A 20,298-nucleotide genomic window follows, 5' to 3' on the forward strand; every position below is an offset into this window, starting at 1 on the left:
AGATCGCAAGCTATTGAGCCAAGAGTGCAATATGGCTGCAAGAAAGGCCAATGCTATTTTGGGCTGCATTAATAGAAGTATAGCTTCCAAATCACGGGAGGTACTGGTTCCTCTCTATTCGGCCCTGGTTAGGCCTCATCTAGAGTATTGCGTCCAGTTCTGAGCTCCACAATTCAAGAAGGATGCAGACAAGCTGGAGCGTGTTCAGAGGAGGGCAACCAGGATGATCAGGGGTCTGGAAACAAAGCCCTATGAAGAGAGACTGAAAGAACTGGGCATGTTTAGCCTGGAGAAGAGAAGATTGAGGGGAGACATGAGAGCACTCTTCAAATACTTAAAAGGTTGTCACACAGAGGAGGGCCAGGATCTCTTCTCGATCCTCCCAGAGTGCAGGACACGGAATAACGGGCTCAAGTTAAAGGAAGCCAGATTCCAGCTGGACATCAGAAAAAACTTCCTGACTGTTAGAGCAGTGCGACAATGGAATCAGTTACCTAGGGAGGTTGTGGGCTCTCCCACCCTAGAGGCCTTCAAGAGGCAGCTGGACAACCATCTGTCAGGGATGCTTTAGGGTGGATTCCTGCATCAAGCAGGGGGTTGGACTCGATGGCCTTGTAGGCCCCTTCCAACTCTGCTATTCTATGATTCTATGATTCTATGATAGAATTCACCTCATTCAGACTCCTGCTGGGAATAAGCCGTGGCTTCTCCCTCCTTCTCTGCTCCTGCGACCTGCCTCACCACCAGCTCCGTTTGCTTACCTGAATCGCTGCCCGTTGAGACCCTCCTTGGCCTCATCCTGAACATGCCCAACGTGGCTGTTGCCTCCGTTGCAGCAGCCACACGCTCTGGGCTGACGTTTTCATCGATTTGCCCACTGCAACCCCGAGGCCTCTTCCTCGGTCGGCCACCACCACCACAGGTCCCAGCAGGCTCTACCTGGAGTTGGGATTCTTCCCCCACCCAGCAGACCTCCTTCTTAGATCTTTCAGGGAGCGATGCTGCACTCAGGAACCCACGAGCTGCGCTGCTGCAGGACACGGCGGCGAAAGCCCCGCTCCGTGGGCATGATTTGAGGCGTGGCTGTGACAGGCACACTGCTGGGAAACGCCACTCGTGGCACTGCTGTGCTGGTGGGACAGGGCAGAGGAGTCACGGCTGGGGAGGAGCAGACTCACCCTTTGCTGTCCTGGACCCTAAGCATGGGGGAGGAGGCGTTCCTTCAAATAACCATAGGCACACTGCCTCTGGTACTGGAGGCTGTACGTCTGGGCGCCCAAAGTCCTGCAGCCGTGCAAGACAGGGTGATGAGGGCGCCCTGCCTTCCTCAGCAGGAGTGCTGGCTGGGACTTCAGTGGTGCCAAGCACACACTCATTATCTCACCCGGCAGACCTGCTGGATCGGGCGATAGGCCAACGGAGGTCAGATCCTCGTCCCTGCCAGCCTCCTCCCCGATGTGGGCTGCCTCCCAAAGATAAGGTCTGAGCCGTCTCACTCTGTGGCAGCCGACACTCAACTCCTCCGGTGCAGGGAACTCTGCAGGCACTGGGCAGGTAAGGGAGGTGCACCCTGAAAGGTTCCCTGGGGTTTCACAGAGGCAGCCCCCCTCCTCCTCCAGCACACCTCCCCCTTGGCACCAGCGCCTTTGTTTCCAGGTCATGTCTTCAGCCTGGAGGCACACCGGTTCCTCCTTGGGAGCCAGGGCCAATAGGACCGGCTGGTGGCCAGGCAGCTGCCTTGCTGGACCCCTGAGAGTTTTCAGAGCCCCCTGTGACTGGAGGCTGCCAGGCTAAAGTCTGTGTATGCAGGGGACCCATTAAGGGCATGAGGCCAGTTGAAGGGGGTGGGCAGCAGAGGTGGGGTGGGAGCCAGCACCAGTGTCCCTTCTAGCGATGTGGGGGGCAGATGGGTGGGCGGAAAAATTCCTAGGGCTTTATTTATCTGTGGAAAACTTTTGGTTCCACAAATTCATTCGTAACAACGAATGCATGGCCATCGCAACTCCAATACGCGGCAAGCCTGGCCGTTTCAAAGTTGCAATGGACCCTTCTCTGGGGATTCCCCTGGGCCACGTGCGAGAACACAGAGATGCCCCTGGACTTCTCGCAGGCCTCGGAGTAAAGAGAACGGATCAGTAGTAGTCAGAGCAAAAACCGAAGGCCGCCCTGGCCTGGAGGAGCACGAGGCTCTCCGTTGCCAGGAGCGGTCGTCAGGTGCCGCAGGCAACGCTCTTGGCGTGGCTGAAGTTAGTGGCCGTGTCAGCAGTTTTCAGCATCTTTGTTCTCCCCAAACCCCCCCCCCCAATAAATTTAAACAATGTAAAGGAAGTACAAGCTATTGTCTTTAAATTTTTACAAGTCTTCCAATAAAAAAAATCTGCACAATATAACATTTTTATCACATTAAGTGTGCTTTAATTTCCTCCCTCAAATATTTCAGGTCAAATATTTGTGGCGTTTTGGGACACTTTTTTTTAATTTAGCATGGGGTACTTTTAAAGCTTTTGTTCATTAAATACAAGTCAAATAAACATGCTAAATTATCTGTTGGGAGACAAATACTGCCAAAAGCGGCCCTTCCAAGAAATTCCTGACATGTATGGGTGATCACTTTCTCCTACAGAGAGTGGAGGAAGGAACTAGAGGATCGGTGATCCTTAACTTGATCCTGACCAATAGGGATGACTTAGTGGATAAAGTGGCAATTAGGGGAACTCTGGGGGAAAGTGACCACGTCACACTTGAGTTCTTGATTATAAAGGAAGCAAAAGCTGAGAGTAGCCATACACAGGGCCCCAGGTCTTTCTGACACCAGATGAAGCCATTTTTAATCTCCCAAGCACCTATATATGTAAAATGCTAAGGAGTTGTGTGGCAATGAGTGGGACGGAGGTTCTGCCCAAATCAAGCTGGATTTAAGAATGTTTTTAGTGCTTTTAGTACTTTATTCTGCTGCTGGCTCTAATTAGGTTTTATGTATTAGATATTCTTTTATTTTGCTGCTGGTTTTATTCTGTGCTGATTTTATTCCTCATTTTACTGTTTGTATTTTCTGTTTTTGATGTGTTACACACTTGCCAGAGAAGTTGGGGTATTGGGCAGTGTAAAAGTACAGCACGCAGGCCAGCAAGTAAACAAACGAACAGGACAGTCGATAGGCCTGCAGATGCTGCTGCTGCTGCTGCTGCTGCCCCAGCTGCGGAGTCGTGTCTGACCTGCAGGCACTCTTGGGACACAGGCTCAGTGACTGCTGTCGGTTTCTTCCAGCATGCTGCCCACGAACGCCGCCCTCCTCCTCGTCCTCCTCTTGGAAAGTGGCAAAGGCCAGATGCCCTGCCACAACGCCACGGATCCCAGCTGCCCCAAGCCCTACCAGGACGTCTACACAAAAACCAGGGATGTCACAGAGATCCCAAAGTCCGCCAGTCCCATCATTACGGAAATGTTCTTTGTGGAAACCAGCCTTGTTGAAATCAAAGAGAAAGCCTTCCAAAACATGCCTGACCTGGTGAAAATTGACTTTATCAACAACAAGATCAAAACCGTGGAGGTGGGAGCTTTTGACAACTTGGGGAAGCTGGAGGAGCTGGAAATCTCCAGCGCAGACCTAGGCAGCCTCCCCGTGGGCAGCTTCCGGAACCTCTCGCACTTGTGGAAACTGAACTTGCGGGGATCTGGTATCAAAGGCTTGGAGAAAGGACTCTTCGAGGGTCTTGGGAACTTGGAGCAGCTTTATCTGCATTTGAATGAGATCCCTTCTCTTCCTGAAGGTGCCTTTGACGGACTTCCCAAGCTGAAATTGTTGCACTTGGCTGAAAACAAGATTTCAAGCATCTCGAAGGATGTCTTCAAGCAACTGACTCAGCTGAATACTCTCCGGCTCTATCAGAACGAGATCAGTGGCCTCACGGAGGGGAGTCTGGACAGCCAGCACAGCCTGACGGAGCTCAGTCTCAGGAACAACAGGATCCGAACTCTGCCACCGAATCTGCTGAGGAACCTGACCAACCTGGAGAAGCTTTCTTTGGGCAACAACCTGTTTGAAGCTCTCCCAGGTGAGATATTCCTTGGACTGAGAAAAATGAAACAGCTAGAGCTGGCTTCCAACCAGCTGAAAGTGCTCCCCGGCCAGCTCCTTGTGGAGATGCCTCTGCTCCAAGGTCTGGACCTGAGCAAGAACAAGCTCTCTTCTCTGGAGAGCCTGGTGCTGCATCCTTTCCCAAACCTGACAACCCTCAAACTCCAGAGGAATCTTCTAGAGAGCATTCCCACGGGCCTTTTTGACAACTATGGAAATCTCAAATCTGTGTACCTTGGTGAGAATCCATGGCGGTGTGATTGTCACCTGCTCTATCTCCACCGGTGGATGAAAGCTAATCCCAAAAGTGTGAAGGATGCCGCTAAGGTCAAATGTAGAAGCCCTGATGGTCTGGCTGGGAAAGTGGTCAAATCACTGACAGAAGACCAGTTCATCTGCTTCACAACCACACCCATTTCAGCCACCTTTGAAAGCACATGGCTGCCCAGGTCCACTCTTCCACCTGCTGTCACAGGAGGAACAACTGCAACACTTCCCTCAGCCAGTAAACCTTTCACCACTGCTGTTGTTATAACCACCACTGTCCTTGAGCCCACCACAAGCAGGACTATCCCCACCAGTACAGAGATGATGACTACAACTCCTCAAATTACCACCAGCACTGGGAGTCCCACCAAAACCTTGAAGACCATGAGCAGCAGCAGCAGTACAACAGCCCCTGGAACTACCATCACCACCACTGTCACCACAGAGACTCCAGCTACAAGCCCCCAAATCACCACCCTCACGCAAAGTCCCACCTTAACTGAGACAAGCCCCATAACCAGCATCAAGATTTCAAGCACGACCTCTAAATCTGTCACAACCACAACTACAAGTCCCAAAGCAGACTTGCTCTCCTCTGAGAGTCCATCCATGACCTCCCAAATTTTTACAGCCATGTGTTTTCCCAGAACAGCCTCTGAATTTCCCAGTAGCTGGACTCCCACCACTATGCCTGACATTAGCGCTGAGACATCGCTTGCCTCTAGCTCATGTGTCAGCTCAACCACAACCACTCCTTTCTCCACTATCAAGATATCCAGACCAGCTTCTGATACACCAACAAGCAGTCTGGAAGCCTCTGCCCCAGCACACGCAGTCAACACTGCAACCAGCAAGACAACCCTCACAACTCCACCGCCAACACCTTTGGAGACTTTTTCTTCCCCAGGGGCATCTGCTGCCCCCGCAAGCACCGTGATGTGCCTCTACAATGCCAACACTCCAGGTGTATGTAATTCTGGCTCCTCGACTGCAGAACCATCGAGCAAGCAGGAAGTAATGGCGGCCACCAGGACTCCCACAGCCTCCACCTCCAGTGTGACGCAGACACAGGTGTCCAGTGTTGGTATAACTACAACCCCTCAAGCTGCCACCACCAGCACATCAACCATCAGCGCAGCAAGGGCATCACCAGGGAGCTCTGGGACCAGCCGCCCGCTTAGCGCCCCTTCGCTCCTCTCCCAGCCCCTGGCCTGGGGCTTTTCACTAAGTTCCAACTACCAGTACTGCAAGCTCTCCTTCCTGATGTATCTGTCTATGCTTTGTGTTGAAATCTGCTGTACCGCTGCCTTGGCAAGGTTTGTGTACGTGCTGTACAAAGCCACCTACTCTCTAGACGTGCCGCCTGGGCCTGTGAAGCTGCTGGATGTGAAGCGCAGGCTAGAGAAGCCCTGAGGTGCTGCCTTGGCCGGCAGGGGAGCCCCCCCCCACCGTCCCCCCCCTCCTCCATCTCCCCAGCAGAACTGTCTGGCATCAGTGTTGGCATCAGCAGGCATCTGCCAGGACCCCGCCTCAAACGGGGCTCTCTCTGCCGCTGCTGCCCTGGACAGGCTGCCCACTGGCTTCAGAGGGAGAGGGTGGGGTGGGGGGTGAACTGAGCCACAGCGGAGGGCCGGAGGAACCAGGAAGCTGCCTTGCTCCCAGTCAGATGCTTGGTCCGTCTGGGGTCTTGGGATTGTCTATGCACCTATACCTGTGGGGCTGTCTGGTCCATGTCTGGTTTAAAGATAAAGAAACATATTAAGAATGGAGAGCAGAGAAGGCCTTGAAGTGGTCCATCCATCCATCCATCCGTCCATCCATCCATAGTGCCTGGACAGCAGACGGAGCAGCATTGCACACAGGTGGTCACCTGGTCACTGTCTTCCCCAGTAGACTGACGCCTTAGCTAGACCTAAGGTTTATCCCGGGGTCCTCCTTGCCTGCTCCCAGGATATCCTGCTGTGTGTCATTTACATGAACAGGGATGACCCCGGGATGATCCCAGTATAAACCTTAGGTCTAGCTAAGGCCTGAGATGGGCTGTATTTCTATCTCAGATTAAAGTCATTATTCCCAAATTTGCATCTATACTGTGGCAAATATTGGGACCCATATTCCCCTGCCTGACCTAGATAAGCCACTAGGACAGTTGTTCCCAAACTTTTTCAGGTCACCACCCCCTTGGTTCCACAAACTCATGCCCAGTGCCCCCTACCCTACACTATAAAAATCATTATTCAGAATAGCTGTTTTCAACGACCCACTAAGGAAGATAATAACAATAAAATTCAAAACAGTAACAATTAATTGAATATTTATCCAAAATCCAATTGCATTTTTCTAGTTCAATTAAACATAATTGATGAACTTGATCCAGTGATATCATCTTTTCAAAGTCTGATAGTTATTTAGCAAGTATACCACATTTAGTAACTAGGGTAGATTTGATTAGATTTGATTTATTGCATTTATATACCGCCCCATAGCCGAAGCTCTCTGGGTGGTAGAGTACTTCACTATTTTGTAAATTCTTAATGTGATGGATGGGCTTGATGAAGTGATACCAGTTTCCCAATGTCTGGTTTAAAGTCACTTAACATGAGTCTTAAATCACCACATTTAGTAATGTGTTTTGCAGCCGGCGTGGCGGGGCACACCAAACAGGGTATGTCTCTTCATTAGCGTTTTGGTGCTTTTGAAACATTTCAATTCACTGTTAAAAGGACTCTTCTTAAACGGTATTAATACATGTGTGGATTCTTCCCCTATATGGCTTGGGACCAAACTACTTTCTCCCATAAAAATGTCCCTGGGTTTTAAGACCTTCTGAAGAGGCGCTTCTCGGAAAAGACCACCTTGAACATCCCCCTGCCGCCCCCTTGCCTCTTAACGCTCCCCTATGCAATCCCACCGCCCCCAAGGGGGCGGTACCACCCACTTTGGGAACCACTGCACTAGGAGATTCCATGATAAAGTTCACCAAGGGATTTCTGCATTAATATTTCATGGTTTCCTTTCCTTTCCTTTCCATCCCAGCAGCCAATCCCACACAGCTGGGCCTGTTAGACACAAAGGGGAAGCATTGCTCTGAATACAGGGAAACATCTGTGCCAGGATGTAGAGCGGTAAACAGCTGGCGGTGGAGGTTCTTGTGTCAAAACAGGACAGTGTCGATCAAGAGGGTCACAATGGCCTTAAGTCAGTGGTTCTCAACCTTCCTAATGCCGCGACCCTTTAATACAGTTCCTCATGTTGTGGTGACCCCCAACCATAAAATTATTTTCGTTGCTACTTCATAACTGTAATTTTGCTACTGTTATGAATCGTAATGTAAATACCTGATATGCAGGATGTATTTTCATTGTTACAAATTGAAATATGTGTTTTCCGATGGTCTTGGGCAACCCCTGTGAAAGGGTTGTTCGACCCCCAAAGGGGTCGCAACCCACAGGTTGAGAACCGCTGCCTTAAGTCATTCACTGGGGATATTATCAACCAGGAAGGGATGCTTGAAATGGAAACATTGGATCTACCAGACTTAGGGACTGTCTAAACGCTTGAGAAGCCTGAGGGTGGGCGTGCAATGACACAACACTGATTGTGCTCCGCTGCTGCTGCAGTTGGGTACCCACCCCAGTGTGTGTGTGTGTGTGTGTGTGTTTCTATCAAAGCTGCAGAGAGAGAAAAGTCAGGGACTTCCCCCGACTTCTTTGTCTGCAGCGAGGCAAGGACTTGCAAGATGGCCTCAAGACAGCCCCAAAGCCTCGCTCCGGAATCGCAGCAAAGGTGTAGCCGGGCGGTACCTGGTGGAACGCGGCCTGCGATTGGTCACCTTCCACCAGGAAGAGGGCAGGGGTCACTCTGATCCCCGGATGGCCGCCCAGAAACCCTGCGCTCTGGCAGCATTGGGATTACCCGACAGCACCCCGAGGAAGGGGAAGCACGGGTTTCCAAGGGACAAGGTGCCCCCCCCAGACCCACACCCACCCACTGGGCAGTAGCAGTCCAACACAGCTGAGGGGCACGAGGCTGGGGTTGGTCATGAACTGGGAAGGAGGGTGCTGTTGCTGCTGCTGCGTTCATGTGGGTCCCCCATCGACAGCCGGTCGGCCCCTGTGGGAACAGAATGAAGAACGAGATGGGCCCTGGGTCGGATCCTGCCTCAGGGGGTCTTCTGATGTTCTTGAGGTGGGTTCTTGCTTATGCAGCCTTCTCCCCTTTGACAGCTCTGCCCCACCCCCACCCCCAGGGCCCAGGGGCAGTTCAAAGGCAGCCCTTGAATGCAAAGGTTCCCACCCAGCAAAGCAGGAGGTGGCCAGGGGGTTTCAGTGGGTTGGGGGCTTGATTCACACTGTGGTGGAAAGGCCGGCTGTGCTTGATTTCATTCCAGGTTAAACTAGGGGTGGGGGTGGGGGGTGACAGGGGAGCCCTGCGTTCAAATGGAAATTGCTGCGGGTTTTTTTGCGGTGGGGGGACTTCACAGTGCTTTCAGGTTTCGAACGGGTGGGATATAGATGCTGTTTGGAATGGATGTTTATATGGATATTTCATCCACTTTTGTTGAAGTTTAAGTATAATTCTTAGATATTTACACACACACACACACACCCCTCCTGAAAACGTCATCATTCCAGGAAGCCTTTCCTTAATGACCTGCCACAGTTCACCTTTCATTTTGCTTTCAAAAATCTATTTCAAGGTGTTTCATTCTTTTTTTTAATGTATTTTATCTTGTACACTGCTCTGAAATTTGCGGAGCGGTATATAAATATTGTAAATAAATTAATCTATATAAATAAAAATGAAAAAGACCGTTCGTTACTGTCGTTATATCTCCGAAAGTTCTTCACCGATTGCTTTGAAATTTTGACACAGCGTTGCGTTCGAATACGCGAGCGTTGTTATGTAACTATGTTCTCTATGGGGTCAAAGGTTTGTCTTAAAATCGAAGAAATAGGCCTCCTCAAAACCAGTCCTGCTGATCATTGTGACATCACCAACCAGTAGGCCAATCCGCTGCCTCTGCCTCCTCTCCTATTTGCATGTACTCTCGCAATTGGCTGAGTGAATATAGATGTCACACCTGTGACAGTTACACGTTCTGAAGAAAGGTAACTGCCAGGAGTTTCCAGTAACCTCCTCACCATAAAAACATGCTTTTATATCTCCGAAAGTTCTTCACCGATTGCTTTGAAATTTTGACACAGCGTTGCGTTCGAATATGCAAGCGTTGTTATGTAACTATGTTCTCTATGGGGTCAAAGGTTTGTCTTAAAATCGAAGAAATAGGCCTCCTCAAAACCAGTCCTGCTGATCATTGTGACATCACCAACCAGTAGGCCAATCCACTGCCTCTGCCTCCTCTCCTATTTGCATGTTCTCTCCTATTTGTTCTTATAGGTCATTGTGACATCGCCAACCAGTAGGCCAATCCACTGCCTTTGCCTTCTCTCCTATTTGCATGTTCTCTCCTATTTGTTCTTATAGGTCATTGTGACATCGCCAACCAGTAGGCCAATCCACTGCCTCTGCCTCCTCTCCTATTTGCATGTTCTCTTACAATTGGCTGAGTGACTATAGATGTCACACCTGTGACAGTTGCACGTTCTGAAGAAAGGTAACTGCCAGGAGTTTCCACTAACCTCCTCACCGTAAAAACATCCTTTTTTAAAAACCAAACAGTAGGCCAATCCACTGCCTCTGCCTCCTCTCCTATTTGCATGTTCTCTCACAATTGGCTGAGTGAATATAGATGTCACATCTGTGACAGTTACACGTTCTGAAGAAAGGTAACTGCCTGGAGTTTCCACTAACCTCCTCACCATAAAAACATCCTTTTAAAAAAACCAAACAGCAGGCCAATCCACTGCCTCTGCCTCCTCTCCTATTTGCATGTTCTCTCACAATTGGCTGAGTGAATATAGATGTCACACCTGTGACAGTTACACGTTCTGAAGAAAGGTAACTGCCAGGAGTTTCCACTAACCTCCTCACCGTAAAAATATCCTTTTTTTTAAAAAAAAACCAAACAGTAGGCCAATCCACTGCCTCTGCCTCCTCTCCTATTTGCATGTTCTCTCACAAAACTTTGCAATGGTACGCAGCTTGCAGTAAAAAAATTACTGAGCAACATCATAGAAGGAACAATCTTGACAGGACCTTTCAAAGGTGAAGATGTCCTCATTCCTCGCATTCCTATGATTCCAACAGATATGCCATTTCAATTTAAGAGATTGCAATTCCCAATTCGATTGGCATTTGCAATCACCATCAACAAAGCTCAGGGCCAATCTTTAGAATTGTGCGGTTTAGATCTAGACACAGATTGCTTCTCACATGGACAATTATATGTTGCGTGTTCTAGAGTCGGCAAACCAGACAATCTCTATATCTTCACAGACAATGGAACAACTAAAAATATTGTATATCCACAAGCATTGTGAAATTAAACATATTAGAAACATCTGCTTTGACTTTTCTTTCTTTTCAATTTAACCAGACTGAGCCACAGCAACGTGTGGCAGGGTACAGCTAGTTAATTAATAAATATGCATGCACTGAAACTGATATATTCAAATTTATGTAGCTTTGAATTTTCTTCTCCTCTCTTTGTTTTATTTAAATTGCATAATAAAACAATAGTTCAAAATGTTTTTTTAGGGTGGGGGAAGGTGGGGTGAAACCTCATGACACCCAGAAATACAGGGTGCTCCTGAGGAACACTCACACGTGGCCTGAAACTGTGGTGTGTGTGTGTGTGTGTGTGTTGGGGTGGGGTGTGTTGGGGTGGGAAAATGCCTCCGCAAAAGGCACCCCTGGAAAAATCACTTTTTATTCTCTCCCATCGGTCAGTAGTAATTCTGCCAGGAGACTTTAATGGAGCAACAGCGCCTCCCGGTGGAAAGAGGAGGAATGTAAATACCGTATTTCTTCGATTCTAAGACACCATCGATTGTAAGGTGCACACTAATTTCAGTACCACCAACAGGGGGGGGGGAAGCTTTGATTCTAAGAAATAATAAACGCTCTTGTGATTCTAAGACACACCCGTTTTTAGAGATGTTTATATGGGGGAAAAAGTGCATCTTAGAATCGAAGAAATATGGTAGAGGAAATTCCTTCGTCCCCCTTCAACAAAAGTCCCAGCATCGCCCATACAGTTCACTCTTGTAGAGAAATACATTTTTGAACAGCAAGTTTTTTTAAAAAAGAATTAAGAGCATCCTATTACTAAACCAGACTTCTGTTTGCAAGTATTATGGGCCACCTAACGAGAGCGTTGTCCTTTTGCTGAGCATTAGAGTCGCCAACTCCACCGCACCGCACCTCGTTTCTGCTCCTGTGCCTTTAGCAGCAGCCTGACAACAAGGAGCACATCTACACGCAGGGTTTGCCCCGGGGTGGCTTGGCGGTAGTGGCACATCATCTGCATGACGCAGCCGCCATTGCGAAGCCATCCGGGGGCAAATCCTGGAAAAGCCGCTCCAAAAAAGTCGGGGACTTATCCCAACTTTTTTTGGCAGCGGAGCCCATGGCGCCCCCTGATTGGTCCCCATGGGTGGCCCCGCACCTCTGGAGAAGTAAAAAAATAAATAAAACAGAGGTGGGGAGGAGAGGAGAGGAGCAACCAGCAGCGTCCCCCTCAGAGGGGAGACCAGGACACCGCCCGCTCTCACCCTGCGGTGTGCTCTAGCCTCAAGCCGCAAATCCATGCAGCCAACCAAGCGCTGGCACCATGTGACCCCATCAGCCAGTCCCAGCCAGTTACCCAGCAGCTCTGTCATGCACTAACTGGAGTGTCTGAGTCTTCTTCCAAGGTGGCCTCACGGACCAGGCTCCAGGGCTGGAGATGTGATTTGAGGTGGAGGGCCAGGTTGTCCACCACCCTGCATCGCATGGACAGGATATAGTCGGGGGACATGACGTGATGTCAGAGTGGGGGCATAGCCTAAGCCGCCCCGACACCCCTTTTTTTCTTTGTTGTTGGTGGGGGTTGGGACTCACCTGTGCACAGGTTCGAGGGGTGGCTCTTCCCTTGTGCAGGTGAGTCCCAAACCCCGGCGCCTGTCAGCCCCGCTGCTGCCTCCAAGGATAGAGGTAGCTTGACTTGCCCATGCCTGGGGGGGGGGAGTGTCCATGAGCAAGCCCCCAATGTTTGCCACCACACATCCTGACTGCTACCTGTTATCTGAGAGCTCCATCAAATTAGTGTTTTATTGCACGCTCATTGCTGGGCTCTCACAGATTTTTGTGGGTCCCTCACACGACATCGTCTGCCTCCCACATGCCTCCCACCCCTTCTAGCTTTCTAGCCTTCTTCACACGACAAAAAAATCCCCAGTAAATCTGACTTATTCTTGAAGATGGAAGTTGCCGCTATTTCCTGCTGTCCGCAGGAGAAACAGCAGGATCAAGACGGTCCACTGAATGGGCCACATGTGCGTTGTTTACTTCTTCTTTCAAAAGAGGAAGTAATGAGGGACAAACACATGGGCGGGGAAGTGACAGTAAGTAAATGTGATCCCCTTCCCCCCCCCCCCCCATGTGAGGATGCTCTGATCTTTCAGGGGAAAGTGCAGCCCCCTCCAGGACAGGTTGAATGCCGCCTAAGTAATCCGCACTGCCATGGTGGATCTGGGTGCTTTTTAGTATTCCATAGCATACTATGGTTGGCTTTAGATGCCCCCTCCATTTTGCAATGCATTTCACTGTATTATGACATATAAATATTGAAATATCTTTAACATGTATAAAGAAGCTGAGGGAGGGATGAATACAGAACACACAAAGCAATGGTCTTCTGCTCCATTGGGGCCCAAACCGCCAGTTTGCAGCAGGGGCACGGGGGGTGGTGGAGGTGGAGGGTCTTGAGGATGCACCCTTTCCCCATGCTGTGTCAAGGACCCCCCTAAAAAGGTCAGGTTGACGGAAAGAGATGTTGCCTGGTGGCAGGAAGCAGTGCAAAAGGCCAAGTCACGGCCGTCGTGGAGGGGACGCAAGCAGCCCTGTACAGCTACTTGCTCTGCCAGCAAATCTCGTGCTGTGCTTTGGCGCCGAGAAATCTCATGCGCTTCCCTTTTCTTTTGCAGCCACAAGGTCAACAGTGCATTCAGCTTTGCAATGATCGACTAATTTGGACTATTTGTTCCTCTTATCTCATTGCCCAACATACCCCTCGTCACTCTCACTGTCCCCTGAGTATATTCAGCATATTAGGAAGGTGCAGGGCGGTGGTGGTGAGACACACGCAAGGCCCTATGCAGTGTGAGGGCTGCCATTTCCAGGCACCACAGAATCACGCCGGAGGAAGTTTGTTGCTCGGGGGGTTTGCTGCTGCACTTGCTCCTCCAAGGACGCATCCATCAGCTTGTGTTCCTCCTCGTCTTGATCATCTGTCTGCTGCCCCCCCCCCCCGGCAACTGTTTTTGCTCCCCCCCCTCGTTCTGCTACTTGCATCCACACCACACACCTCTTCATGTGCATGAGCTCCTGATGTGGGGCTGCAACATAGGTGTAGGCCACAAGTATTAGCAGCACCTAAACCATTAGTGGGTTATCAGTGATGTGCTGAAAGACTGAACAAGGCCCCGTGTCTGCATTACATGCATGTCATTGCTATTTTTCTATTCAGCTAAACCCATTGAGTGTCCTTCCTTTCAGCAGAAAATTGCCATAATCAAGCAATTGTTCTGGAACATGTGCAAAACCCGTTTGTTAGGTAATGGTAAACATATTACTCTCAAGAACATTGTTAATTCGGCCAAGCACAAGATGTAGGGAAGGCATAAAATAAAGTAGGGAAGGGATAAAATAGCCGCGCTCAGATCTTTTCATCATGAACACCAGATGTTTCATACTGCAGGGGGTGGGCTGGGATTGCAAATGGGGAGGGGGAGGAAAAGGGGAGGCTTTTTAACTGAAATAAACAGGGTCTGCGTGATCAGAAGAATCATAGAATCATAGAATAGCAGAGTTGGAAGGGGCCTACAAGGCCATCGAGTCCAACCCTCTGCTCAATGCAGGAATCCACCCTAAAGCATCCCTGACGGATGGTTGTCCAGCTGCCTCTTGAAGGCCTCTAGGGTGGGAGAGCCCACAACTTCCCTAGGTCATTGGTTCCATTGTCGTACTGCTCTAACAGTCAGGAAGTGTTTCCTGATGTCCAGCTGGAATCTGGCTTCCTGTAACTTGAGCCCATTATTCTGTGTCCTGCGCTCTGGGAGGATCGAGAAGAAGAGACTTTCTGTCACATGAAATGAGGGGAGGTTGAAGGGCGTGTTGCAGAGAGTTAAACAAAACCTGCTTGTCTCTCCACCTTGCTGATTTGCTGTGATAGTGTGTGGTTGGACTACTAATGACACAACAGTTTCTGTTACATTGGGTTCAAAGACCTTTTCTTATTGATGGTGATGCGAATTGGAACATCCTTTTTGATGACCACACAGATCCAATGAATTGCAGAAGTGCTGTGGACGGGTCTCCAGTTGCTGAAGCAGCACAGTGACTCTGGGGAAGCACAAGCAGGCACTTCCCAGACCAATGAAGAAGTTCAGGAACTGGTCAGGTATTCTGCATTTTGTTGGTCATTATTTCAGTCAGATGTGTACTTTTTACACACATTTCAAGCATGTATGTTTTCCACAATGTGTTGCTGCTGTCATGTCCTCTCGTCATGTATGTGGGAGGAACCCTATTGCTCATGTTCTGTAGATACATCCTGCAAGTCACAGTGGTCCTACACCTTGATGCCTTAATCATTAATGTATGTTATTGGCCAATGGTCAACTAGATTATCCAAAAGCAGAGCAGCAAGACTTGCACTGGTGTAAAAAAAAAAGCTTTCACAATTCATACAACACAACTCATTTCCACCTTACAGTAGGGCTCACCCAGAATGCGCCTGTTGAGAAATGCAGTCACCAACACGGCACGTACTTTCCAGTAATTTGGCAAATATTCCCAAGGTCACACCGTATCAAGTGCTACCTCCTCACCATCCTGAAAAAAATGGATTTCAGACACCTGCCTGGGTTCTCTTCCCCCCTATCTTTTCCTGGTTTTCAAATCAGAAAACAAAGCCACATTCTGATTTTAATAAATGATTACTGGTGTTTTCCCTACACATCACTCAGCTGCTCTGGGTGTGGTCGTTCAGGCTTGCTCTCTTCATTGGCTATTCAGATTTTAGAAACAGCGATTAAAGGGCTAGTGGTTGAAAGAGCAATGGAAGAAGGACCTTCATATGCAATTAAAATCTCAAAAGGTCAAAATAGGGAAATGTAGTTGTCCAGAGCCCAAAGATCACAATCATATTCCTGCTTGCCTCTCTGGTTCGGCTTAAAAAAAAAAAGGAAACAGAAAATAAATGAAAAGAAGATACAGAGATCAATCGTCCAAGCTGTTCCCCTCCAGACATTTTGGGCTTCATGTGCCCTGAACCCTTAGCCAGCCAGCAGGTTAGTATGGCTGGAAAGGGCCTCCACTCAAGGGTGCTTGGCATTGCAGTTCAATTCATCTGCAAGCCACACATGAGAGGTTTGGGGAAAGAAAGTTTCCTACAATTAACAGTTTTATAGAAAGCGGGCGCACACAAGAGACGTAGAGGTTACGGGCGAGGAGGACTGAAGGAACTGCAGCAGCAGTTGCTGCAGCTCAAAGCTCTGTTGCTGCTGTTGTTCATGCTGCTGAGTATTATAACCGCCTGTTGTGTTCACCCCTGTTCCATGAATGACTTCTTGATGCAGTTCAATAACGGCGCACTGAGAGTTTCAACAACCACATCGGATGCCAGTTCATGAGAGCGCCCAGTGGGCTGCTCTGGGTGTTGACCATCAGCAGCGTTTGAACCAATCACGCCAGTCACGTGTGGCAGCTGTGCTGCTGCTTTGGAATGCGTGGGCCTGTTACAGTGGCCGTTACTGGGCTGGAGAACCAAGAAGTTCTCTTACTTCCAAGGCTTTCACACAGAAGCCTGTTGTGCTGTAGAACATGTGCATTTGACCAGTAAGAAAGTTCTTCTGGAAACTGGAAAGTTTGCAAGGCGGATACTGAGCAATACCTAAAGGCCTGGCCTCTTGAAGGGTGTTTCTGAAAGAGTGTTGGCCAAAACAGCATTGAACAGCATTTCCTGCACATTCTAGTTTCTTGTTCAGCCTATGCTTTCAACAGACTTTATGATATTGTTCTTGAATGACTCCAAATCTGTACCTGACACAAACAGAACCAAAGAAGAGAAGACAATTAGTAGGGGAAATGTCACAGTTATGTAATTACAGTACATGGTGATGCAAAGAAAAACCATACAGGTCTGGTACACAGCAGCCTATGTGGCCCATTGGCCCAGGTGCCGCAGCAGCTGCTGCTCCATCTTTATGTTCCAAGTGCTAAAACAGTTTCCCCTTTCACAAAGAGTTTTCGGGATGCTGCTTCCACCATGAAGTTATAGGGTAGCTGAGGCCAGCAGGAAGAGAGGAGCTGTTTTGCGTCGTCTCCTGCTATGGAATAGGACCCATCACAGGTCTGGCTTTCACTCCTGCCCAACTGCTCATGGGACAGCGGCTGAGAACCTCAGTGCCAGCCACAATACCTGCTCTGAGGGTGGAGCGTGTCCCTGATTGCAACACTGGCAGCGGTGTCAGGAAGCCTGCAGCGCCCCTTCTTCCCTTGCAAACAGGGAACAGGGTCTGGAAGGAAAGACCTGCAGGCCAGATGCCAGCATCAGTAGCCCAGGAAAGAAGGGAACCATGCTCAGCTGTCATTGGGGGCCCACAACAAAAGGAACACGAGTCACCTCTGGAAGGATATTTCTCTTCCTTCAGACACAGCGGATGCAGAGGCAGCCCATCGAGGATGAGAGGTATCCCAGAGGAGGCATCGTTTTTGCCTCTGAGACAGGTATGATTGGGTGACCACAGAGTGCAGCCAGGTGAAGTGAAAATGCCTGCAAAACATGAGGTGCCTGACATGGGATAGTGGCAAAGGCTCATCCCCAACGGTGAGTCAAGTCCTGGTGACATCTGTCACCCAGGATTGGTTTGGGCATTACATAAATTGACAGAGCGTTGAACAGAAGAGAGTGTCAGATGTGTGCATCTCTTCCGGAGGCCGGCAAGTTTTCATTCCTCTTTCTTTCCTGGAGGTTTGGGCAGGGCCTCTCCCCCCTCCCCGCCCCCCCTCTTCAGGCAGCCCTTGGAGTTGAGGCAATCTGGTGCGTGGCAACTCAGGAGTGCGTCTTCTCTCCAGTATTTAATGATAAAAAAACCTACTGTTGCAAGAGTTCCTGAGTCGGAAGGGTGTTGCCTGGCGAGCAGAGCAGAAGGGTGGACTGCAAGTTGAGCCAGGTAGGTTCCCTCCACGCTAACCACATCCTAAGGGCCGTGGGGGCAGCTGATGCCAGAGAACACCACTGGCCCCAGAATGCTGGGCAAAGACATGAGGAGAGCACGGGAGCTCCGGGCAGTCTGGAAACCCAGTCAAGACCACAGCACATTGCACGGTTTTGTTGCAGGTCCTTGCTCTGGCACCTACAATATGGCCTTTCTGCCACCTTTTTAGTCTCCCGAGATTTTAAGAGCGATTTTAGTGCTTTTAGTTAGTACTTTATTCTGCTGCTGGCTCTAATTAGTTGTTATGTGTTGGGTATTGTTTTATTTTGCTGCTGGTTTTATTCTGTGCTGCATTTACTGTTTGTATTTTCTGTTTTTGATGTGTTACACACTTCCCAGAGAAGTTTGGGTATTGGGCGGTGTAAAAGTACAGCACGCAGGCCAGCAAGTAAACAAACGAACAGGACAGTCGATAGGCCTGCAGATGCTGCTGCTGCTGCTGCCCCAGCTGCGGAGTCGTGTCTGACCTGCAGGCACTCTTGGGACACAGGCTCAGTGACTGCTGTCGGTTTCTTCCAGCATGCTGCCCACGAACGCCGCCCTCCTCCTCGTCCTCCTCTTGGAAAGTGGCAAAGGCCAGACGCCCTGCCACAACGCCACGGATCCCAGCTGCCCCAAGCCCTACCAGGACGTCTACACAAAAACCAGGGACGTCACAGAGATCCCAAAGTCCGCCAGTCCCATCATTACGGAAATGTTCTTTGTGGAAACCAGCCTTGTTGAAATCAAAGAGAAAGCCTTCCAAAACATGCCCGACCTGGTGAAAATTGACTTTATCAACAACAAGATCAAAACCGTGGAGGTGGGAGCTTTTGACAACTTGGGGAAGCTGGAGGAGCTGGAAATCTCCAGCGCAGACCTAGGCAGCCTCCCCGTGGGCAGCTTCCGGAACCTCTCGCACTTGTGGAAACTGAGCTTGCGGGGATCTGGTATCAAAGGCTTGGAGAAAGGACTCTTCGAGGGTCTTGGGAACTTGGAGCAGCTTTATCTGCATTTGAATGAGATCCCTTCTCTTCCTGAAGGTGCCTTTGACGGACTTCCCAAGCTGAAATTGTTGCACTTGGCTGAAAACAAGATTTCAAGCATCTCGAAGGATGTCTTCAAGCAACTGACTCAGCTGAATACTCTCCGGCTCTATCAGAACGAGATCAGTGGCCTCACGGAGGGGAGTCTGGACAGCCAGCACAGCCTGACGGAGCTCAGTCTCAGGAACAATAGGATCCGAACTCTGCCACCGAACCTGCTGAGGAACCTGACCAACCTGGAGAAGCTTTCTTTGGGCAACAACCTGTTTGAAGCTCTCCCAGGTGAGATATTCCTTGGACTGAGGAAAATGAAACAGCTAGAGCTGGCTTCCAACCAGCTGAAAGTGCTCCCCGGCCAGCTGCTTGCGGAGATGCCTCTCCTCCAAGATCTGGACCTGAGCAAGAACAAGCTCTCTTCTCTGGAGAGCCTGGTGCTGCATCCTTTCCCAAAACTGACAACCCTCAAACTCCAGAGGAATCTTCTAGAGAGCATTCCCACGGGCCTTTTTGACAAGTATGGAAATCTCAAATCTGTGTACCTTGGTGGGAATCCATGGCGGTGTGATTGTCACCTGCTCTATCTCCACCGGTGGATGAAAGCTAATCCCAAAAGTGTGAAGGATGCCGCTAAGGTCAAATGTAGAAGCCCTGATGATCTGGTTGGGAAAGTGGTCAAATCACTGACAGAAGACCAGTTCATCTGCTTCACAACCACACCCATTTCAGCCACCTTTGAAAGCACATGGCTGCCCAGGTCCACTCTTCCACCTGCTGTCACAGGAGGAACAACTGCAACACTTCCCTCAGCCAGTAAACCTTTCACCACTGCTGTTGTTATAACCACCAGTGTCCTTGAGCCCACCACGAGCAGGACTATCCCCACCAGTACAGAGATGATGATTACAACTCCTCAAATTACCACCAGCACTGGGAGTCCCACCAAAACCTTGAAGACCATGAGCAGCAGCAGCAGTACAACAGCCCCTGGAACTACCATCACCACCACTGTCCCCACAGAGACCCCAGTTACAAGCCCCCAAATCACCACCCTCACGCAAAGTCCCACCTCAACTGAGACAAGCCCCAAAACCACCATCAAGATTTCAAGCATGGTCTCTAAATCTAAGTTCGCCAGTAGCTGGACTGACACTGCTACCCCTGACATTATTGCTGGGACATCCCTCGCCTCTACATCTGGTGACAGCTCAACCACAGCCGCTCAAATCTTCACCACCATCATGGCTGGATTAGCCATTGTGCTAAGGGGGCTGCAGCCTCCAGTCCAGCATCTCAGAGACCCAACTAACTAGTTGGAACTTACATCTCTCTGGTCAAATGCTTAATCTCAACAGTCAAAGCTCTCTCTGCAGTTTACAAAGATTAAACATTTGGCCATAGGAATAAGTTTAGAGTGACCACTCTTAAAAAGAAAGGCCTTTCTGGTACATTTTGAAGCCCCTTTTATTTTTTGTCTACCTTTGTGAAATAGCCCATAGAAAACAATTGAGAAATCCAGTGTGGTCGTGTAGCTGTGACTGGAAAA

The 20,298-nt window shown here is 49.5% G+C and overlaps 2 protein-coding genes across 2 annotated transcripts; both read left to right on the forward strand.

The window, feature by feature from the left end:
• The first annotated feature begins 1,470 nt into the window (after positions 1-1,470).
• On the forward strand, positions 1,471-6,717 carry LOC134402312 (platelet glycoprotein Ib alpha chain-like). The gene is made up of 2 exons (XM_063131706.1): positions 1,471-1,554; positions 3,268-6,717. Exon 2 carries the CDS (start codon positions 3,269-3,271, stop codon positions 5,756-5,758), a length of 2,490 nt encoding a protein of 829 aa, XP_062987776.1. The 5' UTR covers positions 1,471-1,554; position 3,268; the 3' UTR covers positions 5,759-6,717.
• Positions 6,718-18,090: 11,373 nt separating this feature from the next.
• LOC134402340 (carboxypeptidase N subunit 2-like) lies at positions 18,091-20,065 on the forward strand. Its single transcript, XM_063131742.1, has one exon. It carries the CDS (start codon positions 18,251-18,253, stop codon positions 20,063-20,065), a length of 1,815 nt encoding a protein of 604 aa, XP_062987812.1. The 5' UTR covers positions 18,091-18,250.
• The last annotated feature ends 233 nt before the right edge of the window (positions 20,066-20,298 follow it).

This window comes from Elgaria multicarinata, chromosome 8, assembly GCF_023053635.1.
Source record: "Elgaria multicarinata webbii isolate HBS135686 ecotype San Diego chromosome 8, rElgMul1.1.pri, whole genome shotgun sequence".
NCBI classification, from domain to species: Eukaryota; Metazoa; Chordata; class Lepidosauria; order Squamata; family Anguidae; genus Elgaria; species Elgaria multicarinata.